Genomic DNA, 21731 nt, shown 5'->3' on the forward strand with positions numbered 1-21731 from the left:
ACTCTAATGAACTTATCCTCTGCAGCAGAGGTAACTCTGGGTCTTTCTTTCCTGTGGCGGTCCTCATGAGAGCACGTTTCATCGTAGTGATGGTTTTTGCGACTGCGCTTGAAGAAACGTTGAAAGTTCTTGAAATTTTTCGTTTTGACTGATCTTAATGTCTTAAAGTAATGATGGACTGTCATTTCTCTTTGCTTATTTCAGCTGTTCTTGCCATAATATGGTATTTTACCAAATAGGGCTAACCTTCTGTATACCACCCCTACCTTGTCACGACACAACTGAATGGCTATAACGCATTAAGAACGAAAGAAATTCCACAAATTAACAAGGCACACCTGTTAATTGAAATGCATTCCAGGTGACTACCTCATGAAACTGGTTGAGAAAATGCAGAGAGTGTGCAAAGCTGTCATCAAGGCAAAGGATGGCTACTTTGAAGAATCTCAAATATAAAATATATTTTGATTGTTTAACACTTTTTTGGTTACTATATGATTCATATGTGTTATTTCATAATTTTGATGTCTTCACTACTATTACAATGTAGAAAATAGTACATGTGCCCTGCATGCCTAGTTGGTTTTCGGCCATGATTACTACAAGTTTAGATAGCTGGCTAGACTAATTTACCAATCAAAACATTGTTAGCTGACATGGCTAATTGAGTGACTGTCAGTTACTGACATTACAAGAGACTGATGCACAACCATAAGTGACCACTTATGCCTGGAGCAGGCCCTGTTGTCAACAATACAGCATGGTGCATCGTTCAGAAACATACATCTATTTTCATTGGGAAGGCAGATAAAGATGTTTTATTTAAAGCACTTTATCAAAATAATCAAACTCATTACTCCAAGTACTTAATGGTGAAATATGCAGAAATCGCTCAGCCATTTCCTGGTTGCAAAAATTCGAATAGTTCGACTAATTTCATTTTGTGACAAAAAAAGCAATGCATATTGTAGAGAATCATGGTACCATCTAAACCGCTGTAAAATATATTTTCAATAACCAAAAATGCTGTCTTTTCAGATAGTTGAAGATGGTGTACAAATCCGAAAGTAAAAGATGCAAAAACTAAACTTAAGATCGGGAAATTGCGCACATAGAACAGATCTTCTTAGACTTGCTTTCAATGAGAATAACAGATCTATAACTCACATTTCTATGTAAATATTACAGCTTTAACCTGTCACTTTTCTTTTGAGCCGACTTCCCCGTCTGCCAGAACGGGGCACCCAGCTCACGCCCGAAGGAAGCCCGGTTCAAAAATCGAATGTATTCCCTGTAAACCCGGTTCACCCGGGGAATTAATCGAATCCCCTAATTGATCCTTGCGTGTCATGAGTCTTAGATTGGATTGGTACATTGGCATGTCAATCAACCGTGGCTACCACTCACCCCGAAGTAACGAAAAGAAGAGCCTCATCTGGAGGTAGAAACAGATTTACCGAATATCACGAGTAACGTCGTTACCAATATTTATGCCACACATTTTTATTTTAACGTTGTAGAAACACTGGGTAATTCGGATTCAAGGTAACGTTTGGGTTGTTCCTGTCGCTCCTTGTTGACAGGGGCTTGGAATAAGCCGGGCTCGGATTGTCTGTTGCAACTGAACTGCCTGGACTCAGCAATAAGAAGTCAGCTGTTAGTTATAGATACCGGCATTTAGCTTAAGGGACGTTATTGGTAGATTTTAACCGCCATTACTTTATCCGTCTAATACGAAGGCGAAATACTTCGGATATTTAATTAGATGTTTCTTCTTTCCTCGAAACCAACTGGCTAGTACTGTAGTTAGCTAATCTAGCTAGCTAACGTAACAAGTCCCAGTGCCCACCCATTAATTATATGCTAACGTTTGCTGGCTGGTGGTGTACTATACATCGCCTGTTCGCTGATCAGCTAAGTTTCTGATCGGATATTGATTGGATATACCACTAGCTGGCGGGGTTTGGTCGCTACCCTGGCAAAGAAACGAGCGAAAAAGAGGAGGCGAAATAAAGAGAACAGGGGAGGACAGCGAGGGAACAAACTATAGTAACGTTACTGTAGCTAACTAACAACGTTCGTTATCATTTGTGGCATCCATTTATTAGCCATCGAGGTCATTTGTCAGCTTGGTATAGCAGCAGCTAGCTATCTAGTTACCCAACTTGACAGCTCAGATATCATAAAGTAAACGTTAACGTCACTGGGGTTATATTGCTGTCTTTACACAGCAAGACCGGCCTTCCATCGACAGTGTCACTACGTTACTTGCTTGGACATTTTTGTTAGCTAGCTAAGCAAATTTGCAACCTCCCGCGAACTGTTTATCAATGTCAGCAAACTAACCCCGTTTTGTGAAGCTGTTGTGAGTGTCAGCTATCTCCCCCCAGTAGGAGCTGTAGCGTGCAACACATGGACGGATATTGAATTCATATTTTTTTCTACGAAAAACACAGTATACCTGAACATCTTTCGAGCTAGATAGCACCATCGAAAAACAGTCATGAGTATCGAGATACCGGTGGGATTGACGGAATTGCTGCAAGGCTACACTGTGGAGGTGCTTCGACAAAGGCCAACAGACCTGGTGGAATTCGCCGTGCAATATTTCACGCGCTTGCGGGACACCAGAAGCCAAGATGGGGGCGGTGCTGCTGTCAAGCTCGGGAAGGGAGTGGTGTTCGATGGGGAGCCGATGCAAACAGAGTCAAATGGCGACGATGAAGACGGGTCCGACGAGTCTGATTTCGAGCGTAAGTTGCAGCCTGACGATTGAGGCCGATTCACTTAATCATTCCCCAGACTGAATACGATCATGCTTAGTTGCTTATTTGAAACTGATTTGATAGAGATGAGTACAGATGGATTGGACTAAGTCTGCACTCCAGGACTGGAGTTGGAGAACCCTAACTAAACTAGTAAGTCTTATGACTGCAATCCTTTCTGTGACGTTATATAGGTAAGACATGTTATATCAGATGCCTGCTGATCTTCCTGTTTAATGTCCTCAATGATGACATAAGTGCATTCACCACACACCCAAGCCATGAAAACCCTATTTACAGAAACAAGATGTGGCCAGCATAACATCTGCCAGCCCAGGCTGTTCCCGGACATAAGATGCCAGGAAGTCCGCTGCTCTCTGCAGGCTGAGAGAGCAACGTGACTGTCTTGTTTTGCACGCTTTGTACAAAATAATACAATTCAGTACTACAGGATATTTCTTAACGTAGCTCTTTATTAGCTAGCTACAACTGGCATGTTCACCTATCTCCAACCATGATCAACTGACCATGACCTAACCGTCTGGGTGGTCTTAACCAATCATAGCACAGTATGATACGGCGGTAAAATGCATCCAATTATAATTCAGTATGTTTACACGTGAATATTACAGTGACCCAGATGGCGTTGCTTTCAGGGGCTGTTTTGTTGTGAATGGACGTTCTGTTTTTGTCAATGAGCTCCGTCTGTGATCACAGCGATTCCTAAATGTGTTTTCATTGGCTGAGGAATGACTTGGAATTCAGTTTCATCTCTGGCTGTATTTGGCGTTTGTGAGATTGATTGCAATTACCTCATTGCTTTTATGTGTGGGGTGTGTGCAAACAGATTTGTAATGACAATCCCATCTATTTGAATTCTTCTCTTAGTGGGGAAACCATCTCATGCATAACACAACTCCTCTCATACCCCTGAGAGGCAGACACTGACCCACTAGGACATTTCTTCATGTTATTGGCGTATTATAGCAGACTTTTTGTCCTCATGATAGGGTTCCCATCGTCGAAATTGATGTACTGAGGATAATCAAGTTTTGTAGCATGTTTGTGTAAGTGACAGTAGCAGAAGTAATATTAAGCTCCATAGTTAAAAGGGGCTATTCTGCGATTGCTACATCAATTTCCTGACTTAAATTCATACGTTCTTGAAGACTAAAACATTTAAATGACTCATTAGATTAGATAAATTGTGTAACCCCAACAGAACCCAAAATATAAGCTTGTTTTACTCCGTTGTTTGTAAACAAAGTAATTGTAATCAAACATTGTATACTGTAGCCTCAGCACATGGTTAAAACTGTCGTTTTGATCTCATGGATGGTCAGTCCTTGTGTTCATAGCTATGTCTGTGCTTACATTTCTCCAGCCCTGTCCCTTAGCTATTTACCAAATCAGTGGCGGTGTGACCGCTTTGTTATTCTTTGAACTGCAGATTTCCCCTGTTAAGCTACTTAAATTAATTAAGATATAGTTTTGAAAACAAACTGTTGCATCAAACCTATTTTCCTGGAAGTAGAAGTGCCATTAGGGCCCATTTGAACCAATAGCCTATCTTTTGCACATTTCATTTTTTCCTCAGTGAACTTGGACTGGGAGTTAAAGAGGAATAGATGAGCTCTAAAGAGGGGGAGGATAGAACTGGGGGGTGTTTTGAGAGTAGAGGTCGACCGATACCGATTATTGGAGGACCTAAAAAAAAGGCCATACCGATTAATCGGCCATTTTTCCCCCCTAGTATATATTTGTAATAATGTCAATGACAACAATACTGAATGAACTTATTTTAACTTAATATAATACATCAATAAAATCAATTTAGTCTCAAATAAATAATGAAACATTTTCAATTTGGTTTAAATAATGCAAAAACAAAGTGTTGGAGAAGAAAGTAAAAGTGCAATATGTGCCATGTAAAAAAGCTAATGTTTAAGTTCCTTGCTCAGAACATATGAAAGCTGGTGGTTCCTTTTAACATGTCTTCAATATTCCCAGGTAAGAAGTTTTAGATTGTAGTATTGTTGTATTTCTCTCTATACCATTTGTATTTCATATACCTTTGACTATTGGATGTTCTAATAGGTACTTTAGTATTGCCAGCCTAATCTCAGGAGTTGATAGGCTTGAAGTCATAAACAGCGCAATGCTTGAAGCACAGCGAAGAGCTCCTGGCAAATGCAGGAAAGTGCTGTTTGAATGAATGCTTACGAGCCTGCTGGTGCCTACCACCGCTCAGTCAGACTGCTCTATCAAATCATAAACTTAATTGTAATATAATAACACACAGAAATACGAGCCTTAGGTCATTAATATGGTCAAGTCCGGAAACTATCATTTCGAAAACAAAATGTTTATTCTTTCAGTGAAATACAGAACCGTTCCGTATTTTATCTAACGGGTGGCCTCCCTAAGTCTAAATATTGCTGTTACATTGCACAACCATCAATGTTATGTCATAATTATGTACAATTCTGGCAAATGAATTACGGTCTTTGTTAGGAAGAAATGGTCTTCACACAGTTCGCAACGAGCCAGGCAGCCCAAACTGCTGCATATACCCTGACTCTGCTTGCACAGAATGCAAAAGAAGTGACACAATATCCCTAGTTAAAAGAAATTCATGTTAGCAGGCAATATTAACTAAATATGCAGGTTTAAAAATATATACTTGTGTATTGATTTTAAGAAAGGCATTGATGTTTATGGTTAGGTACACATTGGTGCAACGACAGTGCTTTTTTTCGCGAACGCCTTCACCTGTTTGGTGAAGTAGGCTGTGATTCAATGATAAATTAACAGGCACCGCATCGATTATATGCAACGCAGGACCAGCTAGATAAATTAGTAATATCATCAACCATGTGTAGTTAACTAGTGATTATGTTAAGATTGATTGTTTTTTAAGGTAAGTTTAATGCTAGCTAGAAACTTACCTTGGCTCCTTGCTGCACTCGCGTAACAGGTAGTCAGCCTGCCACGCAGTCTCCTCGTGGAGTGCAATGTAATCAGCCATAATCGGTGTCCAAAAATGCTGATTACCGATTGTTATGAAAACTTGAAATCGGCCATTCCGATTAATCGGTCGACCTCTAATTGAGAGGGAGTTTGTATAGGCAGAGAAGGAATGGTTTATACTGGCACTTCATAGCTTGTCTGATAGGGCATTATAAGGCACTATGAATAGATGAGTCACCTGAATGAAGACATGACAGACAGCAGACCATTGTGAGGTCACTTTGCTTCAGGGTTGCTGTAACCAGATTTTGGATCCCATGAACCGGCCATACAACTCCCAGCTGCATGATTGCTGGGAACATGCCAACACATTACATATTCTTTCTGTCACAGAAGTTTGAAAGTACACTCTTGGAAATATCCTAGTATTTCTGCATTACATACAAACTCTGGAAAACCCTTTTGGGTGCCATTGAGAAGAGATATTAACAAATGTCTGTTAGTCTTATATGGCATGGACATAGATTGGGCCCATGTTGCGATACTCTACTATAGCAATCCCCCCCCCCCAGCCCATCACTAGGGAAAATGTGGTCCCTGTCACTTGTGCAACAGGTGACCTAATTACCAGTTCAGACTGTGCATTTAGACTAATCTAATGGATAGCATCCCTTGAAAGCCACACTCCACACTGGCTTTAAAGTCGCTCCCCGTCTCTCCCTGTGAGCGTGAATGGGGAGGCAAACTAGGCATGCATGCAGTTTACTGCTTCATTTATTAGTCACGTTTTGAAAAGCATCTGAACTTTGGCACTTCCTCATTCCTTGCCCATTTCCTGTGGCAGAAAAATAAGGAAAAGCACATCCTCGCTTTTATATGCATTTCACAGGGCCCGCTCTCCCATATGCCATGTTTTGCCATATGAAGTCACCACGTTGAAAGACGGGCAGTCACCGTGTTTAGTCACTTGGTCGTGGACCTTACGCGGCTTCCCTACACTGCAGGATGTGGAAACCATCCTTTTGGATCATTCTAATAACATATTGTCATGGAATGCATAATAACCTCAGTCGGATATGGCAGTAAGACTGCAAACATTTTCTCTTGTTGCATGCTTTTATTAACTATCTCACTTAGATAGTTAATAATCTGTCTTTGTGCATCAATTAACCTTTCAGTTGATGATGCTACCGGTCCACTGTAATATCAACGTTGAAATTGAAATCAAGTTGAAAACAGACCTTCATGGCTGTCCTTCCCTGACTGTCCTTCCATTTCTCCCCTGTCGAACAGGATAGCTTCTCAATTTGATTAGACATGGTGGTTTAGGGAGAAGATGTCATTTGTTTGATTTAACTGGACAAAGGGGCTGTGAGGGTGTGAACACCAGACAGACACTGTAAAGATGCTGGGGGGGGGGGGGGTTCTTAAGGGCCTGGCTCTCTAACAAATACATTTGTTGGTATTTATTATAGCATTTTTTTAAAACAATTGTATTTTTTATATATGACCTTTTACTGGCAGACGCCTTTATCCCAAGCAACTACATTTTCGACGTATAGGCTACAATACATGAAAATGGTCATGGAAGATGTCACCCCCCACAGAACAAACATGTAACAGAAATGTGTGTTGCATTGTGGTGACCTTGTCCTGTCAGTGCAGAGGGAATACAGACTGGGCCAGCAACCTTGGCGCTGTCCTCACTCTAAACCAATTGGAGTGGGAATAAAGTGGACAGGCAGCGACCTTGCCTAATCACACAGTAGATAAAGCGCAGGGGTTCAGTAATAGTTCAGTCCTCAGCCATCCACAAGTGGCTTTGATACAGGCATCTTTGCATAGCTTCAATCATTTATTATCTGAAAGGGCACCAGGGCGGGAAATTAACACACCAAATGCTGGTAGATTTTGGCATTGGCTGGTAGAATGTCTATCGCTACCAGCTACATTGGCAGGTGGTCACACAGAGCATTTGCAAGCATTTTTTTCTTCTCTCAATCCAAAACCCACATGCAAAAATAAACATTTGTGTGTGTCAGCTCTGGAAGAGAGAATCTCAACAGTACAGTGGTGAAGCGGGGTGGCTGGTAAAATTAGGACATGCACCAGCCTGGCACCAGCACCACACTCTGATTTTCAGGAGCAAGTCTAGTCTACACAGCCCTGTAAAGGCCAGCATGGTCATATTTGGTTGCTAGGCATTCTGCCCAATCCCATTACCCATCTAGTATTTCTTTGATAGTTTACACGCTTTCAATTGTTACATTTTAAACATAAGCCTGATAATGTGGGTTCAGAAAGCCTTTGTTACTTTAAATGGGCACAGATAGTGAGTCAGTGCACTACTGTCTCTCTGACCACACAACCTCCCACTGGTCTTCCTCCTAAAGTCTTTCTCTTGACTTAGGCTATAGCCTTCCAATGGGGAGTTGTTACATCTTTGGCCAAGGTCCTAGCTAGCGTGTCCGCTGTTAAATTGGCACCCAGACCGCTCTGACATATAGGGGCTAACCCATCACTGACAGTCCAGAAGGGGTTAACAACGCAAGCTCTAAACAGGACAAGGCCGCTTCTCCTTTTAAGGACTAGTCTGGAGAATGAGAGGGGGGAGGGAAACGTGGAGAGAGGGGAAGAGTGAGTGTTGTGAGTAGTAAAGGAGGCAGATTGACAGGGGAGAGGGAAAGCTGGGAAAGACGTATGGGGAGAAAATATAGTTAATTTCCATGAGTACAACAGTTGAAAGTCAAGCTGAAAATTCAGAGTAATCTCTTGTACCTCAGCTTGTAGTGGAAATCCTCTTGCAAAGAGCAGAAACACACCGTGTGTAATGCTGATGTTCTCCATCACACAGTGGTAAACTAGTGGTGGGTGTGGGAAAATTAGACCCGTAAGTACATGTTTCCCCAGCGTTTGGCCTGCCCTAGCAATTTCATACCATACCATAAATCATTTACAGCAGTCCTTGCTAAGCATGTCTCATTGTAGTGTGTGGCTGGGGCCTCTACAATCTGCTACCAAAACATGACAAAGTTATAAAGTCTTTAAAGCAGAACACTGTGCATGAGCACTTATATATGCTACCTTGCCACACCATCATCCTCATGTTCAGGGAAAATGGTGGACTGCACTGTGTGGATTTACTCATTACACACGCCTAGTGACTAGTCTATACAGTGCTGTCGAAGAGTGCTGAGCACTGCACTTTGGGATGTGCCACATTGACTGGTGACGTCTATAAATGCACATTGTTGGTTGCATGGCGAACTAGGGGTGAATGAAGACCATGGCAACGCTCCTTGACCAATCATCAGGGCTTTTTGGAACATGTTTGCATTAACATTGAATAGGTCTCCCTGGAAAACAGTGTCAATTGTTAGACTATCCTGGCAAAATAATGAAAAAAATGAAAGGCCTAGCCTATAAACATACAGGAAAAACACACACACACCTACACACAGACTGGCCCTCTTGAGACGAGCAGTGAGTAGGCTACATCCATGTGTTAAAGACCCAGAACATGGACAAGATTAGCCTTAGTTCATACTTCACTGTCTGTGGTTTGGGCACAGAGTTACTTGAAAAATGTAGTCTGTTACTGGTGACAGTTGCTTGAAAAATAAAGTAATCGGTAATGTAATCCTTTTCAATTACTCAGAATGAGTAATGCAATCCTATTACTTTTGAATTACTTTCACTTTTAACACCCAGACATACTTAAAACATGAATCTAACATTGAAAAAAATGCTTTTAGTAACATGAGCATTTCCAAATGGGGACTAGCGTGAGTGTATGTTCTATTCGATGTGTAAGAGCATAGTCACAGGGCTCCAAACTAACATTTTCAATTGGTGGCACCAGCCCATGACTTGTTTGCGCCACAATTGCAGTGGGGTCACGCAATTGAACACATCTGTAGCCTCAGTCCTATAAAGTCTTTCAAAGTGTTTCATTCAGAAGTGTACTAGACTACGAAAACAGTATGAATCAAGAAATAAAGTTGATTCTAGCAACATGTTCAAGTACCAGTGCATGACAGCAGATATCTTGATGTTCAACCTGAACCAGCGTTTGTCATGAATTCGGTGTATGATAACCAGGCAATAAGGGTTCCAGAATTTTTTGATACATTTTTGGGTTCAATAGACATTCATTATTCTACATATTTTTGGGCACTAATATCACACAGGCTAATTAATTTGGGGCTAATTCACCAGTTGAGGAAGTAGTTATCTAGATCGCCAACTCGAAATATAGCCTATTACCACAAGAGGCCATCCACACTTGATGGGCGATCGGCAGAACAATAGAATCTTTGAGAGCATGTGATAAGTCTTGATGGTGTGCAAAATGACAGCAGTGATGTCAAGAGGAAATTGTATAAAATTGTCATGAGATGAAGTAATCCCGAAAGTAATAAACTGTTTTTAAGAATGTAACTGTAATCCGATTTTAGATTTAGTTAATTTTTGTAATCTGATGACGTAATCCCAGTTACATGTAATCCGTTACTACCCAACCCTGCTTGGGCCTCACTGATTATTGGTTAGGAGGCTGTGTCAAAACAATTAGATTAGCAGAAGAGATGTCCTGGATCAGCACAGAGGAGCATCAACAACAAGCTAGCAGACACTATGGCTGCGTCTGAGTTGGCACCCTGTCCACTATGGCTGCGTCAAGGAATTAGTAGCCAATGGCTCGCCCATAATTAAAATGAATAGAACGGGTGTCCCCATTCAAGTCAATGATGGCATAATGGGTGAACCTTGTTCTATTCATTCCATTTCTATGGGCTCGCCTTCCAGCTCATCTCTTGCCGCTGTGCTACCGCATATCTCAGACTATATATTTATTAATGTGGTTCCTGAGTTACGATTCACTTTTCCAGGCATTGTGAGATCTGAGCAGTGTGACAGCCTTGACTGCAATACAGATTGTTTTCATGGGGAGTCAGGTGTATACAGCTGTGGCAGTATCTAAAAGAGCTCCCTGCATGGCTAGTCGCCTCTGTTGTCCCTGCTGCTTCCATGGCTGGCTCTGCCCCAGTGGCAAGGTCAGCCATGTTGGTTTGGAGACACAGACGCCCCTGTCCTGTCCCTGCGGTGCTCTAACCATAACAGTATGCCAACACTGAGCATGTGCTGATTTAACCCCCAGTCTCCCCCCTAGTCCCCCGCCCTCCAGCCACACAACTACACTTCCCTTCTCAATGTCCTTGTGTGTTCCTGCTCTGCCCAATAGGCCATTGATACTGGTTGCTGCTTCACAGCCCTGTCTTTATAAACAGTCACTCTGTCTGCGCATATGAGATGATGCTCTGTCATGTTCATGTGGGGCCATGAGAAACACTTGTCCAGGCGCTGAGGTCTGATCATCTGCACAGGGACCTGTCGAAGACTGCAAGAACGTAACCAGCGACCACAACCACTTCATTCCTTTTTGCATTTGTTTCCTTTTCCACTTTATCATGGTTTCTTTTTTTTTATATGGGTGGGCATGAACAAGGAGGGAAAGAGGGAGGGACTAAGAGAGAGTGAGAGACTGACAGACAATGAGTGGGGATTGAGAGGAGAGAAAGCCGGAGAGAGCAACAGGCGGGAGCGTGAGGGAAGTCTGCTCAACGAACAAGTACCACTTTGATTGTCTTTAGCTCTAGCTGCAATTAGTAGGGCCAGCAGACAGTGATAACGTCTCGTCGTTATGGGAGTTTGTGAGTGGGTGTTTGGGTAGAGGGGGGACCTATTACTTAGGAAGAAGAGGTGGGGAGGTTGTTATGGCAATGAGGTCTTCCTTGTATTTTGTTGTCATGGCAACTTCAGGCACTTGCTATCCCCCACACATGATGACGGGCAAGAGCACTTCATACACTCTCCTTACACAGCACATGCGAACACACACTTAGTCTACACTCATCCCCTGGTTCCCACAAATGCACTTTAGTATAATGACACTGAAGAAACCATTGTTAATGTGACTCTAGTGTTTCCCCTGGGATCTGTTTGAGCAGCGGCGGTGAAGGTGGGGGGGGATTCTCTTTGCTGCGGGGGTCCGTGCACATGCCCCCTGGGAAATGTTTATTTGTAGAATGACTGTGGTGACTTTTTAAAAATATATTGTACTCTAAAAATCCATGAAAATGTAATTATGTTAACACCATCTGAAACGTAACACGTGCTTGCCGCTGCACTGCAGGGAGATGAGGAGCAAGCGGCAGCTGTGTGCTCGTGGCTCTCATTTGCACCAATGCTCGCTCTGTTGGCTACAAATATGTTGTAACTTGTCACTCTGATCTTAAAAGCGATAGTGCAAGATTTTGACAATGATGCACTTTCTATACTGAACAAAAATATAAAATACAATTTCAACGTTTTGACTGAGATATGAATTGTAAAAGGAAATCCGTCAATTAAAATAATTTCGTTAGGCCTTAATCTATGAATTTCATGACTGGGCAGGGGCATAGCCATGGGTGAGCCTGCTAGGGCATAGGCCCACCCACTGGGGAGCCAAGACCAGCCAATCAAAATGAGTTTTTCCCCACAAAAGGGCTTTATTACAGACAGAAATACTCCTCAGTTTCATCAGCTGTCCATGTGGCTGGTCTCAGACGACCCCGTAGGTGACGAAGCCTCATGTGGAGGTCCTAGGCTGGCGTGGTTACACGAGGTCTGCGGTTGTGAGGCGGGTTGGACGAACTGCCAAATTCTCTAAAACAACATTGGCTTATGGTAGAGAAATTAACATTTCATTCTCTGGCAACAGCTCTGATGGACATTCCCGCAGTCAGCATGCCAATTGCATGCGCCCTCAACTTGAGGTATCTTTAGCATTGTGGTGTTTGACAAAACTGCACATTTTAGTGGCCTTTTATTGTCCCCTGCACAAGGTGCACCTGTGTAAGGATCATGCTGTTTAAACAGCTTCAAAATCCATAAAAGAGCTGTTAAATTCTACTTTTGTGTGTTATTTTGTCTGGCTTTATTGCAGTGTAGAAGATTGTGGGTGTGTGTGTTGGTCCGGTCTCATTTCATGTGTTTGAGTTGTTTTTCTCTGCCGTTTCAAGAGTGCTAGCGATGTCAGAGGTCGTAACCACAGGCTCTACAGTTGCAGCGATGTGTGAACTGTGAACAGGAGAGTGTTCACCAACTCTCTCCCTCCCTTTCTCCCTCCCTCTCTCCAGCCCCTCCTCCCAGCAGATATAACCGGAGAGTGTCAGGTAAGTCCTGTTTGATGTCACTACTCAGTGCAGTGGTATTCAAACTTTTTCAGCAGGGAACCATTTTTTTCTTTATTTATTTTTTTCTTGGGACCCCATTTTTCTCGCCAGTATTGCTGGCGTATCCACCTCAATTCTAATGGCACAACCTTAAAATCTGTAAATTGTTATTTTCACATAAACCAATAACCTTCAGTTCATTAGGCTACATTTTAATCTCTCTAGAACCAATACATACATTTACTCAATATTTTTCAAATTATCTTTCTCAGTAAAAGGTATTCACACCCCTTTTACGTTTTCCACATTTTGTCACTGATCTAAACACAATTTTATATATATATTAGGCAATACGTTTTCAACCCATTTTCTTATGGCAAGCAAGCCTAAATATATTCAGGAGTAAAAATGTGCTTAACAAATCACATAAGTTGCATGGACTCATTCCGTGTTCAATAATCGATAACATGATTAATCACTTCCCCATCTTTGTACCCCACACATACAATTATCTGTAAGGTCCCTCAATCGAGTAGTGAATTTCAAGCACAGATTCAACCACAATGAAAGGGATGTTTTTCCAATGCTTCGCAAAGAAGGCAGAAGCTGAATATCCCTTTGAGCATGGTGAAGTTATTACAATTATCACCCAGTCACTTCTCAGTTGCCAGAGAGGAAGGAAACTGCTCAGGGATTTCACCATGAGGCCAATGCTGTGATAGGAGAACTGAGGATGGATCGACAACATTGTATTTACTCCACAATACTAACCTAAATGACTGAGTGAAAGAAGTCTATACAGAAAAAAAATCTCCAAAACCTACATCCTGTTTGCAACAAAGTACTAAAGTAATACAGCAAAACATATTTTCAAGCATGGTGGTGGCTGCATCATAGTATGGTATGTGCTTGTCATTGACAAGGACTAGGGAGTTTTTAACATAAAAAGGAATGCAATACAGCTATAAGCACAGGCAAAATTCTAGAGGAAACCTGGTTGTCTGCTTCCTACCAAACACTGAGAGACTAATTCATTTTTTCAGCAGGACAATACCCTAAAACACAAGAACAAATATAGACTGGAGTTGCTTACCAAAACGACATTGGATGTTCCTGATTAACCTAGTTAAAGTTTTGACTTAAATCAGCTTAAATCTATGGCAAGACATAAAAATGTCTGTCAAGCAATGATCAACAATCAACAGCTTTAATTTTTTAACAGCTTTAATAGTGTGTAGATGGGTGAGAACAAACATGTATTTAATCCATTTTGAATTCTGGCTGTAACAGTGGAATAAGTCAAGGGGTATGAATACTTTCTGAAGGAACCGTGCATATCTTTTTTTGCCTACCCCACTGCAATTCCGGGGGTCACCCACCCGACTTTGAATAGTACTGCCCTAATGTAATCTGCAGCAGTGATGTTTGTTTCCATGTTAAGTGTTTGTGCTTTCATCTGGTGTAATCTTACCTGCCCTCTTTATGCCTGCTTGGTGTTGACACTAAGTTACTGGTTGTCTTAATGTATCACTGAACACTGATAACTAGTAGGTGTGTGTCACACTGATATTAGTCCCCTGGAGCGTGGTTTACAATGGTTTCCCTCATTGTGTCCAGCACACCGAGTAATACCTTACTATGAGTCTTTAGGTGTATTAATTCTGGTCCTAATATTCTTCCCCCAGGCCCGTGTAAGTTAGAACTCTTTGCCCCACCATGTTACAATTTAAGTGTTAATATTGTTCCCCCAGTATGTGTTAAGGATGAACCTCCCCCCCCCCCCCCCCCCCCCAAGCATCTGTTAGTCTAGGTGGTAATAGATGGCAATAGTAATGGCATATTTCTGTAGGCACTAACTCCGCCATGGCTCTTTGGCCAAAGCCTATTGGGAAATGAATGGCGGTTTTGTATAAACACCGAAAATAAGGTATTTTTAACACAGGCTTAGGAGATCTTACTTTTTGTACATTTTGAATCATTTATGTAATCAAAACGTTAAGCACATAAAGGTCATGTTAACTGATATTATCTGATAAAACAAAACGTGTAACACCTGCGCCTGTGTTAACCTCAGACCTTCAGCATTTATCCCAATCTGTCACCATTCATTTCCACCATAGGAATGGCCGAACTAACCAGAGGTAACTCGGTATTTTAGGACTACAAGCTGGCAATCTCTGTTTACCCCCCAAGTGTTTGTTACAATCTAAGTGTTCTCACGCCAGTGTGCGCGGAGGCCTTTAACCCAGACGACGATGACGAGGTGGAGGAGCCGAGGGTGGTGCATCCTAAAACAGACGAGCAGCGCTGTCGACTGCAGGACGCCTGCAAAGATATTCTACTGTTCAAGACCCTGGAACAGGTAAAAGAGATGTCAAGTTTTAACCACACAGTGACAGGAAACCCCAACACGCTATTACAGTATAACGGGCCACAGCGTCGTATGCACTTCTGTTCTCATATGTTGTAGATCACATTGACTCATAAAAGGTTAAGGTTTCCTGGTCTTTACTTACTGGTACACTCAGTAACACACAGTAATACACAAGCTGCCAGACAGGCACAACTCACTCCGTACATTATTAAGTTGAGTAGTTTTTTCAGACAGTGACTGTGCTGTCTTTGTTCTCAATCATCCTCTTTCCCTCCTCCTGCTGCCCTCTCCTCCCTCACAGGAACAGTTCTCAGAAGTCCTGGACGCCATGTTTGAGCTGCTCGTCCAGCCCCAGGAGCATGTCATCGACCAGGGAGACGATGGAGACAACTTCTACGTGATCGAGAGGTGTGTGTGTGCGTGCAGGGTTTTTCCAGAATTGTTACAATCAAGGCATTCACTAGAAAGCAGCGTTCATACCAAACAGACCACAATACAATTGGCCGTCTCACAAGTCCCCCTTGAGCCTTATTTTCTAGTTGTTGTTTCCGCCATGTGTCCTGGGCCTAGGCTTCATGGGACTTTCCCAAATGGCACCCTATTCCCTATATAGTGAAGAACTTTTGACCAGAGCCCTGTGGGCCCTGATCAAAAGAAGTGCACTACATGGGGGAATAGGGTGCCATTTTGACGCAGTGTATGCGTGGTCTTATTCTCTGCACCTTAAGCTCCCTCCTCAGTCATGCTAGTGCCTCACCCTGAGAGGCTTAGGGCTAGATGCACGTCATAAGCATGTTAAAACCTATTCCCTCCTTGTGTGTTTCCTTGCAAAGCCTCATGGGAAACCCCCTGGTCACCTACATAGCCAAGTGATCATCATACTAATCCCCCCAACAAAGTTAATGCTCACTGGCAACCACAGCACAATGCAACCCAGGCAGCCAATCAGGTGGTGTATCATCCAAAAATACCAAATAAATTCCCAGATCTGAGCTCCTGGTACTCTTAGTCTCCCTCCCCCTGGTTGGTTCATCCCAAGAGCCCAATACTCCAGTTATTTTTACAAAGAAATCACTAACTGCAACAGATTTAGATCAGTGATCAACTTTATTATAGATGAAGATTAGTCTGCAAATATCTCCTATGTTATTACTATACACAATACATTTTGTAGAGAGCTCAAATATTATTAGAACATTCTTAATTTCTCTCCCTTCTCTCTCTCCTTCCCTTCCCCCTCTCTCCCTCCCCCTCTTCTTCTTCCAGAGGAATCTATGACATAGTGGTACTGATTGATGGCATAGGAAAGTGTGTGGGCCAGTATGACAACAAGGGCAGCTTCGGGGAGTTGGCACTGATGTACAACACCCCCCGTGCTGCCACCATCATTGCCACCCAAGAGGGGGCGCTCTGGGGCCTGGTGAGACTCATGCGCACACACACACACACACACACACACACACACACACACACACACACACACTGCTCTGACCTCTAGTTCACTGCTGTGCTCTGCCACAGCACCTTCCTGTGGACACTAGGGAGAATGGTAAACATAATGGCATTACAGATACAAGATTTACCACAGAGTTTCTGAACCCAGACATTGCAAGATTTCCGGGAACGCTTGCCAAACAGACCGGGCCAGTGTTTGGGGTTTGAGAAGTCAATGAGAGAAGTGAAAAATAGTTCCTTATTTGTACATTTTCTCAATCTAAAGGCACAACCTAGATTTGAGACAATGTCTTAAGTAGTTCAATATGTTAGTACTCCAACCTCATGAGAGTGACAAACTGACACCTTTTCATTTTTGTCAAACTACTTCATATCGATATAAAAATAGTTTTACTGCCTGCACATGTGCAGTTCGGCACGAGACGACCGTGAGACCTGATGACGTGTTCGACTCATACGCTTAGCTAGCCAACGTCTCCATAACATCGCTGACAAGTCTGATCGCGATTTCTGTTGGAGAAGCAGTTTTAGCCCGTCTTAATTCTGTACTGTCTTTGGATTTCCGGTTTTGTTCTGTGTTTTTAAAGACCCACTCCAGCTATTTCTTTACTTTTTCCATTTAGGTGATAAATTGGGTGACAGGGAGGCTGGAGTGGGTCTTTAATGTGTAGGAGATAGATCTTCGATTTTGTAAAAGTTTAATAAATGATTTATTATTATTATTAATCATGATAGTATATATTATAGAAGATTAGTACATCTATCCATACCTTTCGTCTGTTAGATATGTAACCTATAGCAGGAGAATGAAAGTTTGTGTGGGTGTGATTGTGTTATCCTGTCTGTGTGACCGTGACCGATGCTGTCTGTGTGCACTACCAGGACCGGGCTACGTTCCGTAGGCTCATTGTGAAGAACAACGCCAAAAAGAGGAGGCTGTACGAGCAATTTGTCGAGTCTGTGCCCCTACTGAAGTCTCTGGAGGTGAGGGGGGGGAAAGGGAGTGGGATGGGAGGAAGTTGAGGAAGATCGACAGTGAAAAATGGAGCACTGATATTAGTTTGATCTGGACATCTCTCTTTGCTTTTCCTTATCAAACTTCTGTCTCAGTTATCTGAGAGGATGAAGATTGTGGATGTATTAGGAATGAAGACGTTTTCTGATGAAGAACGCATCATCATGCAGGTAGGATGTTCTCCAAGATTATCTTGGTATTACTGTAAAGCTTACTAGTAATGATGACCATGGACAACTGTAAACGGTTTGTGTTGCTGTATAGGGGGACAGGGCAGATTGTTTCTACATTGTGGAGTCCGGAGACGTGAAGATTATGATGAAGAGCAAAGTAAGAGTTGTTTTCTTCTCCTGTCATTTCTGCCTCATCACCAGAGAATGTGGAAAAAGTGGCTTTGTTTTCTCCTCCCTTCATTTCTGCCTCATCACCAGAGAATGTGGAAAAAGTGGCTTTGTTTTATGTTCATGTCACCCTGTTTTTCTCTCCTTTTTTCTCATATGTACTGCTTAACCCTGCACCCAAACACAAAGATGGTATGACTAATAATCTGAATTATAATATTATTAATATGAATAGTAATAATAAAAATTGAGCACGGCGTACATTTAGTGATTCGAATCAGAATATTTGTAAAATCTACAATCCGCAAAATGTTGTGTGTGTGTGTCCCCCCCAAAAGAAAATCATATTTAAGCTAGCTAACAAACTATGGTTCCTAATGTTAGCTAGCACTAGACGGCTGTACCTGCATCAGAACTCCTTCTCATCCTAATAGTTTCTCCATCTGGTTTGTTCTTAGTAAATGGTGTGGCAGCACTTTGTTTATAAAACCGAACACTGTAAGACCAGGTTTTACACTGAGGCTTTTTCATTTTTATAATGCATTCATGTGCTGCTTTAATTCTGTTTCCATTCTTGTGCATTTGTTATTTTTTGCTGTCTTGTGTATTAGCTGGTGCAATTAAATGGATAAAAAAAGTACTATTTTATATCCATGACAAAGAAACTCATTTTCTCACGGCTCTATCAAGACCTGGGTTCAAATAATATTTAGGTTATTTCAATTACTTTCAAATGCATTTTGAAGTAGTTTGGATATTTTTTCTCAGAAAATACAAGTAGTTGAATATTAGAATGTATTTGAAAATACTCATACACAGACAAGTGTATTTTCAAATATTTAATACTCCATGTATTTGAACCCAGGTCTGTTTGTTCCCAGGGGTATTTGAAAAAATGTATTTGAAAGTAGTTTTAGGATAGTTATTTGAAAATACTTCAAATAGAAGTAGCTGATCTGGCCACATTATTTGAAAATACACCAAGTATTTAAATAACATACTTAAATATGCATGTATTTGAACCCAGGTATGGCTTGGTCTTAGCTCTCTGCAACAGACATGGCCTATTGCTTAGCGAACAACATGTTTGGGCTTCCTTGGCACTCTGTGGCTCGTGTGCCATGATAAAATATTTTGTGAATTTTGAAATCGGCAACCAGTCATTTGAATCGGCACAAAACTATTAAAATCATCGTAAACGAAATCGGCCCCAACCCATCCTCTCCTCTCCTTTTTCTGTACCCTGCTCTCACTCCCCCTCTCTCCCCCAGACGAAGGTGAACCAGGAGGATAATGCGGAGGTGGAGATCACCCGCTGTAGCAGGGGTCAGTACTTTGGGGAGCTGGCACTGGTCACCAACAAGCCCCGCGCTGCATCAGCGTATGCTGTGGGAGAGGTCAAGTGCTTGGGTAAGGCCACTTCATACATCTACACATATTTGTGTGTGTCAGTTTATTTTAAAGGCCCTGGGCTCTGAGTGGGTGTCCATCAGTGTGACAGAGAGTGGTATTTTCTGTTTGTCTCCCTGAATCTCTTAACTGCAGATTACTGGCTTGTAAGTGTTCTAGATGAGTATCTCTCCTTCACGGTCTCTCAGTACCTAATGCAGAGATGTTTCCCTCAGACAAACGGGTGTTTGTGTGATTCTCTCTCATAGTGATAGATATTCATCGCTCTTATGACTTCAAAGTGTACACACATCTAACAATTCTACAGGTGTAGAGTGCAAAAAGTTCATTTGAAAGTAGTGTGCTCTACTGTAGTTTTATCTCAATGTTTTGACTGGAAGGTCTAAATCTGGCTCAACCCATGTGGTGGTTAAGCTAAGCATGGCAAAGAACTATATAGGAGCATAGGCAACAACAGGGCATTTCCATTCCTTTACCAGGACACACTATTCATAAAGCATCTCAGAGTAGGAGTGTCGATCTAGGATCAGTGTTGCTTTTGACATGGACAGGGGGCACCTGATCCTAGATCAGCACTGTTTCTCTGAGACACCTTCTGAATACGGCCCATGTCTCCATCTATCTGTTGTGCAGCTGTGTGAGTGATTCTGTCTGTGTTTTTCAGTAATAGACATTCAGGCGTTTGAGCGTCTGCTGGGTTCCTGTAAGGAGATCATGAAGAGGAACATCACCCACTACGAGGAACAGCTGGTGGCTCTGTTCGGCTCCAGCATGGACCTGAAATGACCACCCTTCTCCGTGCCTTACACACACGCGCAAATTTACATTGATGAACAGATACATTGAGACACACCCACTTACATAAGTACACCCTGACACACATTTTCTAGCTTAACGCAGTCCTTTGTAAGCTCACACATAGGTACACACACTTTCTACTCACCCCTAAATATCACACACAGATATTCTTAGTTGCTTGAACCTGCTCCAGCCAATTGAAAAAGCAAGGTCCCTGCTGTTTCCACTCTAACGCTGCCACAGCTCAGCAAGGACATCACACACACACACACACACACACACAGGCTTGCTCTTTTCTCTCTCATACACACACACATACACACACATACAGGCTTGCTCTTTTCTCTCACACACACACACACACACACACACACACACACACACACACACACAAACAAACCTCAGCCAAGGACACATGCACACACAGACACCTGGTGAAAAAGAAGAAACAAATTAAAAAGTTTAAAATGCCCTCAAAAAATGAAAAGGTTTAAAGAGAAGTTTTAGAAACATTTTATGAAGATGAACAGAAGCTTTGATAAAATATTATTTCAATAAAAAGTGTTTCCTCTTTGGGGTTGAGTCCTTTCTGAAAGCTCTCCTACTGTTGATTGATTCAGTGCCGGTGATTACCACAGAATACCCTATGTTTCAGGGCTATTGTTGTTATCATGAACTCCACACATGTATTGATTCATGTATTATTATATATTCATTTTGTTTTACTTTGACCTATTCAGATAAAGTACCATCTCTGACAATGTAAAACAAAAATATAGTGCTTATTTCTCCTTGATCATTCTGAATGAGTTGTCCTGGATAAGAATAAAGCAAACCTTTTGTTAAACTGCCCTGTCTTTATTATATTGCTGTTTATCAGTGTGTTGGTGGTTTTAAGGGATAGTTCGAGGCTGCAGGCAGTTTTCTCACTGACTTTCCAGTTCTTCTCATTCTCTATCCCTGACTAAAGATGGGGTGAAAATATACATTTAATTAATGTTATGGTTTCCTGATTATGGAAGTGGCTATTGTTTAATCCGGGGGGGGCATCAACACCTATTTAACCCTGAATAAGTGAAAGTCATATCCATGAAATATATCCTCCAATGATTTCTGAACGTTTCCTTTTTTTTACCCTTTAGCATGTGTACACACTAAAGGGTAAAAAATGTTTAGCAAAATAGTGTTGCTTTTTTTTTTTTTTAGACACAACGGCAAACTTCAAGGAGTTGGTCTGATACAGTATGTCATCTCTCTCTCTCTTTCTCTCCTCTTTCTCTTCGTGTGTGTGCAATAGAGAACAACGCCGTGGGAAGATGTTTGGTGGTGCTGCGTTTTTAGCCCGCACTACAGAAGGCTTTATCCGACCGCTAATACAGGATATTA

The 21731-nt window shown here is 42.0% G+C and overlaps 1 protein-coding gene across 1 annotated transcript; it reads left to right on the forward strand.

Moving 5' to 3' along the window:
- Window positions 1-1255: 1255 nt before the first annotated feature.
- On the forward strand, window positions 1256-21192 carry prkar2aa (protein kinase, cAMP-dependent, regulatory, type II, alpha A). The gene is made up of 10 exons (XM_029723458.1): window positions 1256-2753; window positions 12917-12952; window positions 15178-15314; window positions 15628-15734; window positions 16593-16746; window positions 17664-17765; window positions 17892-17966; window positions 18061-18126; window positions 19409-19547; window positions 20212-21192. Exons 1-10 carry the CDS (start codon window positions 2504-2506, stop codon window positions 20331-20333), a joined length of 1188 nt encoding a protein of 395 aa, XP_029579318.1. The 5' UTR covers window positions 1256-2503; the 3' UTR covers window positions 20334-21192.
- The last annotated feature ends 539 nt before the right edge of the window (window positions 21193-21731 follow it).

Source organism: Salmo trutta, chromosome 30 (genome assembly GCF_901001165.1).
Source record: "Salmo trutta chromosome 30, fSalTru1.1, whole genome shotgun sequence".
Taxonomy (NCBI): domain Eukaryota; kingdom Metazoa; phylum Chordata; class Actinopteri; order Salmoniformes; family Salmonidae; genus Salmo; species Salmo trutta.